This window comes from Rhincodon typus, chromosome 28 (genome assembly GCF_021869965.1).
Source record: "Rhincodon typus isolate 14 chromosome 28, sRhiTyp1.1, whole genome shotgun sequence".
Classification (NCBI taxonomy): domain Eukaryota; kingdom Metazoa; phylum Chordata; class Chondrichthyes; order Orectolobiformes; family Rhincodontidae; genus Rhincodon; species Rhincodon typus.
The window spans coordinates 17,197,655-17,210,315 of record NC_063359.1 but is presented as its reverse complement, the minus strand read 5'-3'; the positions used below and the strand labels follow the sequence as shown (position 1 = coordinate 17,210,315).

The window sequence follows — 12,661 nt, the reverse complement described above, 5'->3', positions numbered from 1 at the left end:
CTAGGCCCGAAACGTCAGCCTTCCTGCTCCTCTGATGCTGCTTGGCCTGCTGTGTTCATCCAACTCTACACCTTGTTATCTCACCTTTCGAGAGAGTTTGGTGACTAGTGCTTTTGTGGTTGTCATGGAAACAAACTATGCGTACTCCTTCAAAAACCACACAACACCAGGTTATCGTACAACAGGTTTATTTGAAAACACAACCTTTCGGAGTCTCTCTCCTTCTTCAGGTGTTCACGAGAGAAAAAGCAAAAAGACACAGAATTCATAAGTAAAAGATCAAAGGGTCATACACTGATGTGAATTAACAGACCTAAAATGCTGTTAAATCTTTAATCAGTTAGAAAGGAGATGCAGGTTTCAGTTCGTTAATATGCAAATCCCCGAATTTCTGCCCAGAGATAAGTAAAGGTTTTATCAAAGAAGCAGTCACACCTCAGATCAGAAAATGTATTTTAGTTGTGAGGCCCTGTTTAGAATCTGTTTTTGTTGCGACTTGAAGTCAGACTTCTAAATGCCACAGTGACTGACTGCCTATAAATTGTGTGCTTTTTGAACAAAATAGAACGTATCTGCAAATATAAATCTGCAAATTCAAATTCATCCCATAGACTTATATATGTGTGTGCATGAGTGTGTGCATGAGAGTGTATAGTGTGGTGGGGTCATCTGTAGTGCGACATAAACCCAAGATCCCAGTTGAGGTCGTCCTCATGGGTACCTGACTTGGCTACCAGCCTCTGTTCGACGACTCTGCATTGTTGTGGATCCTGAAGACCGCCTTGGAGACTCGAAGATCCAAGGCCAAATGTCCTTGACCGCTGAAGTGTTCCTCCACTGGGATGGAACATCCCTGTCTGGCGATTGTTGCATGGTGTATATTCATTCATTCATTGCTGTAAGCATGGTATATTGGCGAGACCATGCAGACGCTATGATAACAGACGAATGGACACCACGCAACAATTGCCAGAGATGTTCCCTCCCAGTGAGGGAACACTTCAGCGGTCAAGGACAATCGGCCTCCGATCTTCGGTTAAGCATCCTCCAAGGCGGATTTTGGGGATACACAACAACGCAGAGTCACCGAGCAGCGGCTGGTAGCCAGGTTCGGTGCCCATGAGAACGGCCTCAACCAGGATCTTAGGTTCATGTCACACTACAGGTGATCCCACTCTCACTATACACTCTCGCGCGCACACACACATGCACACACGCACGCACACACACACACATACACACACGCACACACGCACACATGCACACGCGCACACACACACACGCATGCGCGCACACACGCACACACACATGCACGCACACGCACACGCACACGCACGCACACACTCGCACACACACGCACACACGCACACACACGCACGCGCGCGCGCGCACACACACACACACATGCATGCACGTCAATGGGGTGAATTTGCATTTGCAGATTCGATCTAAAAAAGCACACAATTTGTCATTGCAGCATTTTATAAATTCCTATTTTAGAAGTCTGTCTCCAAATCAAAACAAAAACAGATTCTAAACAGGACCTCACACCTAAAATGCATTGTCTGACCTGAGATGTGACCGCTTCTTTGATAAAACCTTTACTTATCTCTGGGCAGAAATTCAGGGATTTGCATGTTAACAAACTGAAATCTGCATCTCCTTTCTAACTGATTAAAGATTTAACAGCATCTTAGGTCTGTTTAATTCACATCAGTGTATGACCCTTTGATCTTTTACTTATAAAATCTGTCTTTCTGCTTTGTCTCTCCCCAACACCTGTAGAAGGAGAGAGACTCAGAAAGGTTATGTTTTCAAATAAACCTGTTGGACGATAACCTGATGTTCTGTGCTTTTTGATGGAGTACACATAGTTTGTTTCCATGACAACCACAAAAGCACTAGTCACCAAACTCTCTCGAAAGGTGGCGGGCACGTCATCCGTGAGTGCTCCGAAAGAGGCCACATGGGTCTAGGCCCAAAACGTCAGCCTTCCTGCTCCTCTGATGCTGCTTGGCCTGCTGTGTTCATCCTGCTCTACACCTTGTTATCTCTCGAAAGGTGCTTTTATTTTCCACATTGCTGTCATGCTTCTTCCTTCCTATTGTTCAAACCATCTTGAAATTTACATGAAGTGATGTTATCTGCAGGTGAGAGACGTTGTGAGTGTAAACTCCGTATAAACATCTTGCCCACTAAATGAGGGAATTACCAAAAGTTTTTAACCAGATGTAATATTTTTCAGAGCCACTGTCATGTCAGAACCTGAAAAGTTCAGTGAATATTTGAGGAATGGGAGTAATTCGTTGGTTTGTAAGGATCAATGGCTTCCTAATTGATATTTTTCAGAATATTTCTGCTTCTGTCATCCATCGGTTCTCTACTGTGTTTTGTTATTAATTTATGAACAGAAAATGATTTTATTACACAATAGAAACGAATTTTCAGAGTAAAATGACAACAGTTAAAATTTCCAAATACATTTCCATATGACTGGCTTAAACAGGAGAATGTGAAGAATTCAATTCAAGGAAATATTGGATAGGTCCAAGTCAATTAAAGGGACCGTCACTTGTATTCAGAGTCACAAAATACACCAGATAAAGGCATTTCTTCAAGCAAATTATTTTATCCTTACAAAATGTCAGTGGTATTCACAACTCAGTGTAGTATTTAATTATGAAGTGAATCTAGTATACTGGCATAAACAACTGATCCAGGTACTCAGTTGTTGATTATTGTCTAATTTAGGACATACTCTTCATATTTTTCCTTGTTACCTTAACTGTCCTGCCAAATCTGTAATTACTGTTTTAGGCTTAAGATCCCAATTTCATCAATTATCATGGCTACCTCTATAAGAGGCCCTCTGGAACAGCTAACTGAGAATCAAATATCTAGGCATTGGTCAGTCACTAAGCACTTACATTTTAACTGGACTTTAGTTCCCTAATCATCTGAGGAAGCTGTGTGAAGTGTCACTAATCAATCTGTTTTAATTCATTTCATTGAAATGGAAGCTATACTTCCTTGATGGCTTGAGGGATACTTGAACTATACAGCATCAGTTAGATAGGCCAAGAGGTACTAGCTTTCAAACCTTATGAAGCTGATCTCAGCCAGGGCAATAGGTTTGGATGTTATAATTGTATTTGTACCTTTGAGCTAATGCAGGAAATGAAAAGCCAGGGTTTCCATTCCTGATCATTATCCATCGAGATAATGCTGGAAGGTTTAGGGTGGATGTCAAGCGAGGACAATGTTAGTTTTCCAAATGAATGATATCTGCTTTGACAAGGTGCCAGAGAGCTGTTAATTTTATTTCCCACCAAGGTTCCTCAGATTTAGGAAAGGAGGGAAAAAGAGGGTATTATAAATTGAACAAAATGAACATAGAGATAGCAAAATTAATGTCCACAGACCTTCTCACCAGTTGCCATTCTCTTGCTCGAGGAAAAGTCTTTCAAGGACCGCGTAACCTCCCTGAAGAAAAAAAAGAGATGTTTACACAATCTGATGGGTTTATGTATTGACAGAAAATTAAGGCCTTCCATTGTCTGCCTGGTTCAGAAAATAATTATGTTTCAAATACACAAACATTATAGGAACATTTTCTATCCATTAATTGGATTCTGAGGCAAATTTAACTCTATTTGTTCAAACCTGGAAGCTACATTTAACACATTTGCAGCATCTCAGCTGCCATCCCAAGAAAATTTCTTAGCATTTACTACAGCATCATATGAAGCAGAGACTATGGATTCAAAGCAATTATGAGATCTGTACAAGTGAACTAAATAAACTGAAATGTCAGATCATAAGGATAAGTTTTATAAAGCCTAGATGTATCCTGTGATATTCCACTGTGTTCTTTGTAATGGGTACAACTTCAGAAAAGACTCTACAATATGATGTGCATGCACCTTCTTGGAGGGATATCTGAAACTGCTGTCAATCTTTATACACCTCAAAAGAATGTGATGTAGTAGTCACGTAATTTGTCGGCTATCTATGAGCTGTAGCAGTAGACGTAGTAGTAGTAGTCAAATGTACCATACTTCACTCCAAGCAAAAACAAGGCTTAACTTCAAATAAAGAACCCACATTATCTTTTAAGCAATCTTTCTGCATGTATGTTTATGAAGACAAACATAACAAAGTGGCAGTGAATGAAAACACAGCTTCAAAGAATGTCTGCAAACTATAGAGTGGCGACTGGGTTAATGAGAGACTGTACAGGACTTTGTCCTGGTTACAGAGCTGTGGCGGTTCCTGCCCTCCTATATAGCTCTGAGACGTGGACTGTCTACAGCAAACACCTCAAGACGCTGGAGCAGAACCACCAACGCCGACTGCACAAGATGCTGCAAATCTGCTCAGAAGAAAGACTCAACAAGACCAGTGCTCTCGACCTGGCCAACATCCCCAGCATTGAGGAACTGACCACCCTTGATTGGTTACAACGGACTGGACATGTCATCTGTATGACTGACATGAGACTCCCCAAGCAGGTGCTCTACTCCCAGCTCCAAAACAGCAGGCAAGCCCCAGGTGGACAGAGGAAGTGCTTCAGTGGTATCCTCAAGGCCTCACTGGCGAAGCACAGAATTCCCACAGACACCTGGGAATCACTGGCCCAAGACCGTCCAAAGTGGAGGATGAGCATCTGGGAAGGAATCTAGCACCTCGAGACTTGGCATTGGGAAAAAGCAAAAGCCAAGTGAAAAGATAGAATGCCAACTCTATGACCGCCATGCCAACTCCCCACCCTCCCCTTCCCATGACCACCAACTGCCTGAAGTGTAATAGAGCCTGTGGTAGGCACATCCGTCTGTACAACCATCTACAGACTCACCCTGAGAGTGGAAGAGAGTCCCTGCGAGGGACTGCCGATGATGATGATGATGATGATGATGATGTACAGGTTTGGTTATGCTGTAGCTGGACTAATGTGTGCAGTTCTGCTTTGACATTACAGGAAGGATGTGATTGCACTGGAGGGAATGCAGAGGAGATTCACCAGGATGTTGCCTGGGGACGGAGCATTTTCAGTGACGAAGAGAGGCTGGATAAGCTCGGGTCGTTTTCTTCAGAGGTTGAGGGTGTAACTGATAGACATGTATAAGATTGAGGGGATAGAAAACAGCTGTTCCATTTCATCAAAGGGTCAACAATAAGAAGTCATAATATTAAAGTGAAACGAAGGAGGTTTAGAAGGAATTTGAGGAAAATCTTTTCCACCCAGAGGGTAGGGGAAGTCTGGAATCGACTGCCTGGAAGGGTCGTCGAGGCAGGAAACCTCAGAACCTTTCAAAAGTATTTGGAGAAACACCTGAAATGTTGTAACATTCAAGACTATGGGCCTAGTGCAGAAAGTGGGACTAGTGTAGAAAGTGGGACTAGTGTAGGTAGTAGCAAAAACAGACATTGCTGGAAGCTCAGCAGGTCTGGCAGCATCAGTTCTGAGGAAGGGTCACCAGACCTGAAATGTTAACTCTGATTTTTTTCTTTGCAGATGCTGCCAGACCTGCTGAGCTTTTCCAGTAAATTCTGTTATTGTTCCTGATTTACAGCATCTGTAGTCCTTTCGGTTTTTACTTAGTGTAGGTAGTAGGCAGTACAGACTCGATAGGCCAAAGGGCCTTTTCGTTACTGTATGATTCTGTGATTCTTGAGGCATGTGCCAATACATGTAGAGAATTACCACACACAGGCAAGTGTAAATTTCACTGCTGTACCTAGTTTATCCGATTAAACCGTTGGTTTAGAGAGAAGCAATCTGACACTTCAGTGCAGAAATGACAGCCCTCCCCTCGAGTCCTGTAATTTTTTTTAATTCATTCTCAGGATGAGGGCATTGCTGGTATATACAATAGGGTTTTAAATCCAAGCTGGAACTGGAATGAAATCTCTTCTTCTTTGACTGTTTCCTTTGGATTGTTAAAGTGCTTACAAAGGTCAGCATTTATTGCCCATCCCCAAGTGCCCACAAGGCTGTTAAGAGTCAACCACATTGCTGGAGTCACATGTAGGCCAGACCAGGTAAGAATGGCAGTTTCCTTCCCTAAAGCACATGGGGTTTTTCCCCAGCAATCAGCAATTTGTGGTCATCATTAGAATCTTTATTCCAGATTTTTATTGAATTCAAATTTCACCATCTGCCGTGGCAGGATTCAAACCTGGATCTCCTGAACTTCAGGTGGGTTTCTGGATTAACAATCCAGTGATAATTCCAATAGGCCATCACCTCCCCTATTGCAGTAACTGTGTGAAGATTTGCAAGTCTTTTTATTAGAATATATGAAGTAACTCTTTCACATTCACGGTGAATGGAGATCTTAATGTAATGACTTCTACAGCATCCGTGAAAACAATTATACATGAAATTATAATCAGCTCAACCTCTCCCAATGTGATTAGAAATGCCAATAGAGTTTAATCAATAGGTTTTTTTTTAACTCTTGGTCACTAAGTAATTTAAAATGAACATTCCACACTGGTACAGAAATGCAGAATGAAGACTGGAACGTACTGGGACACTTCTGCAATATGCTTGTGACGCAGGGTAATCCAGAGATCATCATCCTCATCCAGAAGGACCTCCTTGACCCGATTTTCTCCAATTCCACTCGTTTCATACCTGAAAAGGGAGAGAAAAATAAACAGATTAACATAAATAGAAAATTAAATGAAATACAATGACACTTCATCAATGACATTTTGGAACTGAAGTCAATCTACTTGTTATTCTGGCCTCACCAAACTTCCCTGTGATTTTTTGCGCTACTTGCTATGCCTAGCCAAAATGCTCAAGAAGATTCTCTACTTCCATGTCCTGAAAACATAGAAGCCTTCTAAAAGCATATCTCTCTGTGATGTGCAGTACTTCTGGGAGTTTCCACTCATGATCTCCATTTTCCAACACAGCGGCACTTTTGTCAGTGGGAACTCAATGCGTAATGGGTCATGATCAAATCCACACTCTATCACTCTGTAGGTCAGCATATTGGTCTTGGAAAATACAAGACCACCAATACAATATTCTTTTTGTAGCTTACATGGTGGTTTGTGAAAAATATGAAGTGCAAAGTGACAGTGAAGCATTCTGCAGTTCACCAGCTGCTATGGCAATTGCTCATGGTTATCAGTAGTCACTTCCTTAAGCTGCAAACAACGGTGTAATAAGCAGCAGCTGCAGCAGTTTCATAACATTGACCGACCATTTACTTTTCAAATCTTTGGTTGACACTGACGTAAATGTGTGTAACATAGGCATCAGAATATAAAATACATGTGCAATGTGTGTCAAAAGTAATATTATGCAAAATAATTGCACATCCAAGGAGACTGAGTATGTTTGCTTAGAAAATGTGAATGTGTTTGTGAGGTTTTTATTGTCCTTTTCAGAACATACCATGTCAAACAGGATATTGAAGAAAATGAATTCAGGAAGTTGTGTGGTATATACTATAGGGTTTTAAATCCAAGCTGGAACTGGAATGAAATCTCTTAGAACATAGAACATTACAGCGCAGTACAGGCCCTTCCGCCCTCGATGTTGCGCCGACCTGTGAAACCAATCTGAAGCCCATCTAACCTAAACTATTCCATTATCATCCATATGTTTATCCAATGACCATTTAAATGCCCTTAAAGTTGGCGAGTCAACTACTTTTGCAGGCAAGGCATTCCACTCCCTTACTACTCTCTGAGTAAAGAATCTACCTCTGACATCTGTCCTATATCTATCACCCCTCAATTTAAAGCTATGTCCCCTCGTGCTAGCCATCACCATCTGAGGAAAAAGGCTCCCACTGTCCACCCTATCTAATCCTCTGATCATCTTGTATGTCTCTATTAAGTCACCTCTTAACCTTCTTCTCTCTAATGAAAACAGCCTCAAGTCCCTCAGCCTTTCCTCATAAGACCTTCCCTCCATTCCAGGCAACATCCTGGTAAATCTCCTCTGCACCCTTTCCAATGCTTCCACATCCTTCCTATAATGCGGCGACCAGAACTGTACGCAATACTCCAAGTGCGGCCGCACCAGAGTTTTGTACAGCTGCAACATGACCTCATGGCTCCGAAATTCAATCCCTCTACCAATAAAACCTAACACACCGTACGCCTTCTTAACAACCCTATCAACCTGGGTGGCAACTTTCAGTGATCTATGCACATGGACACCGAGATCTCTCTGCTCATCCACACTACCAAGAATCTTACCATTAGCCCAGTACTCTGTATTCCTGTTACTCCTTCCAAAGTGAATCACCTCTTCTTCTTTGACTGTTTCCTTTTGCTTGTTAAAGTGCTTACATAAAATAATTCTGTGGGCTGTTGTGGTGCAGTGGTAGCATCCCTCTCTTTGGGCCAGAAGGTCTGGGCTCATGTCCTACCTTGTGTCAGACTGGATGGAATTGTATAGGGGCCGGAATGACATGGAACATCTTAAAAGATGTTAAGATAGGCCTCACTGGACTTCTTCTGCAATTCTGCCACATTTCCCTCAGTAGACCATTTCATTCAGGCCCCTATACAATTCCATCTACTCTGACACAAAGTAGGACATGAACCCAGACCTTCTGGTCCAGAAATAGGGACACTATCACTGCACCACAACAGACCACAGACTCACTTTATGTAAGCAAGATACCGTTGTTGAGGCAAGACTCTCACTTGGGACCATGTTGTCTATTATGGTGGGATATTGTTTGTTAATTACTTTGTGAATTGCATATCTCACCTCATCAATCTGCAGCTTCCCATCTGACCACTCATCAAAAGCAAACAAGAATTTTTGAAATGGAGAGTCAGGGTGGGTCTCTGGTGGCTTCGGTCGCTCACCATTCAACAGGGCTTTAACTGAATGCCCTAGTCCGAGCAATGGTAAAGTTTCCAGGCTATATGAATAACTAGAAAACAAGGAGTATCTCACTTGTATACGTCATTTTCAACAGGCAGCAAGTCATAGGCCATCGCCTGGAAGGTCAATTCATGGAGAACAGGGGATACGGGGTCAAATCCACGGTCAATTATCAATAGCTGTGAGCGGGCTTTGTCTGGTCCCTGAAAGCAGAAACATCAATTCTAACAAGGAGAAACAAACAAGGTCATTCCATCTCATATAATAGTGATACAAACTATTAAATATATCTTGGAGCAAGAGTCCTTCGATTCAACTTTCTTTGACATTTTATCACTTCTCATCCAATAAAAATACAGAGGTTTAATTAATGTGAAGAGCTGGATGAACACAGCAGGCCAGGCAGCATCAGAGGAGCAGGAAAGCTGACTTTTTGGGTCTGGATCCTTCTACAGTTTCTGAAGAAGGGTCCAGACCCGAAAAGTCAGCTTTCCTGCTCCTCTGATGTTGCCTGGCCTGCTGTGTTCATCCAGCTCTACACCTTGTTATCTCAGACTCCAGCATTGGCAGTTCCTACTATCTCTGAGGTTAAATTAATTCTTTCATTCCAGCTCTTGGTTTTGTTAGCTCCTCTACTGTAATTTATACTATCCTCAGGCGTTGGGAGTATTATTGGATGGATTCTCCACCTGTTTTCCACAGAGATTGGACCTGGCCTACTGACCTAAAAGGGGTGAAGCCAGATTGGAATCAAGTGTGTGAACAAGTCTCCTGCTGCTCTGTGTAGTGCGACCCTAGTAAGTGGCCACTCAGGTAAACAGCCACAGAAACTCAGAGCTTGCTGTCCTGTTGCAACTGTTGGGCAATATGTCACATTCACTAGTTAATACATGCATAGGAAAGTCAAGAAGGTGTAATTTCAGCAGAGCTGTATTAATGCTCACTTGTTATCATGCCATTAACAAACCTAATTATTAAATCCCACCAATTTTAAAAAGAACTACTAGTGCAACAAACAGCTATAATTCAACTTCTGAATAACTGTTTCATATCTTGTGTAATGGAGATAAAAATAAAAGATCTGTTTTACATTGTACTATATACCATATCAATGCTTTAATGTTTTATCCACTAACTTCAGTTTATTCATAAACTGTTCTAATTAATATTTCTTTCAAAGATATACTCAATTTGCCTAACTCTTAATTCTCTTACTGTCAAAGTTTGTTTATGGAACAACATTCCTGAGCTAGATCTATGGGTAGACACCCTTTGGATCAGGGAATAGGAAGCAGGAGAAGTCACTAACAGGTTCTTTGTGATAAATACGATCTGTCAAATGGCAGGCCTTGGCTACCACTGAGAGTGGCCTTTGCTAAATAGGTTCAGGACAAGCAAGGGACCCTTTGCAGCCCACATCCACCACTGGGACCTAAGTACAAAACTTCTATGCACTTCTGGAGAATCAAAAACAATGCTGCACTTTCAAGAGCTGTGTCCCTGCTATAGGAAAAATGACAAACTAAATACCTTAAACTCAGCAAATGAGGAGGTTATGACTTAGCTCCAGGGATTTGCATTGTCTAATTGATAAAAAAAAATTGTCTTTTATTACAGCACACTATTTATTATATCAAATAAATCAGAATTAAAATTGTTAGTGAGACATACAAATCATTGATACAGAAGTTCCACAGAGTTTTGAAATAATTTATAGATTGAAAACTTTAAAATCATTTTGTAAATTTATGTTAAGGCAATTGGTTTTGCTGAGATTTACTTTTCTCTTCGAAGGGCTCGTCCACATCTAAGGTGCTGATCTTCCACTGTGGAGCAAACCTTGGTATTTGCATCATTTGTTAGATTACTACATTCATGTACACTTTTGAAGGGGAGTGGGAATGAAGTTTGCAAGCGAGAATCAAACCTGTAGTAGCATTTATAATTCTTCAAGAGACTGACACTACCGTGGCACGGTGGTTCAGTGGATAGCACTGCTGCCTCACAGCACCAGGGACCCGGGTTTGATTCCACCCTTGGGCAAACGTGCAAATGTATGTTTCCTCCGGGTGCTCCAGGTTCCCCCCACAGTCCAAAAATGTGCAGGTTAGGTGGATTGGCCATGCTACATTGTCCAGAGTCACCCGGGGATGTGTAGATTAGGTGGATTGGCCGTGGGGAATGTAGGGTTACAGGAATAGGGTGGGAAGGTGGGCCTGGGTAGGATGCTGTTCAGAGGGTTGGTGTGGATTCGATGGGCTGAGTGTCCTGCTTCTACGCTGTAGGGATTCTATGGTTTGGATGGTAGTAGAAGGCTCAGAGCAATCAGTACCATGTTATTGATGATCTTAACAAAAAAATTAACTGACACATTCAAAATGCAATCATGTAATTGTTTAAAGGGTAAGATGTATAGGTTGGTGGGAAAGAGCACGGAAGTGAGTTAAATGAATTGTTCTACCAGCTGAATGGCATCCACCAATGTTGTATCTTTCTTTGATTCTGGGGCACTCCTCAATAGGCAAAAACAAGCATCCAGTGGAAAGAAGATGAACCCACATGAAAAAAAAATCAATATGAAAAGACTTTGTGTAATATTATTGAGAAGTTGTGTTGTGTTGCTAATTAAAGACCTGAAATAACACATTAGAATTTTTTTTAAGAATCCTTACTGTGTGGAAACAGGCCCTTTGGCTGAACAAGTCCATACCAACCCTCAGAGCATCCCACCCAGACCCTATCCCCCTATAACTCACCTAATCTACACATCCCTGAACACCGTGGGCAATTTATCATGGCCAATCCACCTAACCTACACATCTTTGGACTGTGGGAGGAAACCGGAGTACCCAAAGGAAAGCCACACAGACACAGGGAGAATGTGCAAACTCCACACAGACAGTCGCCCAAGGCTGGAATCAAACCTGGGTCCCTGGTGCTGTGAAGCTGCAGTGCTAACCACTGAGCCACCACGCCACCCTGAATTAATGCAGAGTTTCACAGTCATAGTGATCTGCAGCAGGGAAACAGGTCGCCCTTCAGCCCAACTTGCTCATGCCGACCTGTTTTCACAATTAAACTCATTATGAAGAGAGATTGAGCAGTTTAGGCCTATATTCTCCAGAGTTGAGAAGAATGAGGGGATCTAATTGAATGATATAAGATGCTAAAATGGATTGATAAAGTGGACAGAAAAATGATGTTTCCTCATGTGGGACAACCGAGAATGAGAGATCGTAGTTTTAGGATAAGGGGTAGCAGATTTACAACAGTTGAGAAGGAATTACTTTTTCTCAAAGAGTCATGAATCTCTGGAATTCGCTACCGCAGTCTGGTGAATGCCAGGGCAAGGAGTAAACTCAAAGAGGAGATAGGCAGAGTAATGAGTTGAAGAGTTATGGATGACAGGCAGAAAAGTGGAATTGAAGCTGAGGTGAGGTCAGCCATGATTGTATCAAATGGCAGAGCAGGCTGAATGGCCTGAGTTGCCTACTCCTGCTCCCAGTTCTTATGTTTAGTACTTTATTGACTGGGACGTCTCATTTGAAGACGTGTAAAGCAAAATTTGCATCTGATTTTGTTTAGTGGGTTTCGACTGGAGTATAAGCAGTTTTATTAAAGAAAAATAAATCATTCTCAAGTAAGTTTATGTTTAAGTATATCACAATTTTTCTGGCTGACCAGCGTGGAAATAAGAAATCAATAATGGAATTTTCTGATTTTGACTGAATCAGAAACCATATTCATATGCTTCTTCATTCGGGATGACAAATGTTCTCACAATGCATTGAACCC

At 41.8% G+C, this 12,661-nt stretch overlaps 1 protein-coding gene across 2 annotated transcripts in view; it reads right to left on the bottom strand.

Moving 5' to 3' along the window:
• Positions 1 to 12,661, bottom strand: part of LOC109933836 (syntaxin-binding protein 1) — a 52,854-nt gene that overhangs the window by 26,030 nt on the left and 14,163 nt on the right. For both annotated transcript variants that reach the window (XM_048613523.1, XM_048613524.1), the window contains exons 8-10: positions 8,939 to 9,069; positions 6,533 to 6,640; positions 3,423 to 3,483 (exon numbers count right to left, since the gene is read on the bottom strand). In XM_048613523.1, coding sequence (XP_048469480.1) covers positions 3,423 to 3,483; positions 6,533 to 6,640; positions 8,939 to 9,069 — 300 coding nt within the window. The remainder of the gene's footprint in view (positions 1 to 3,422; positions 3,484 to 6,532; positions 6,641 to 8,938; positions 9,070 to 12,661) is intronic.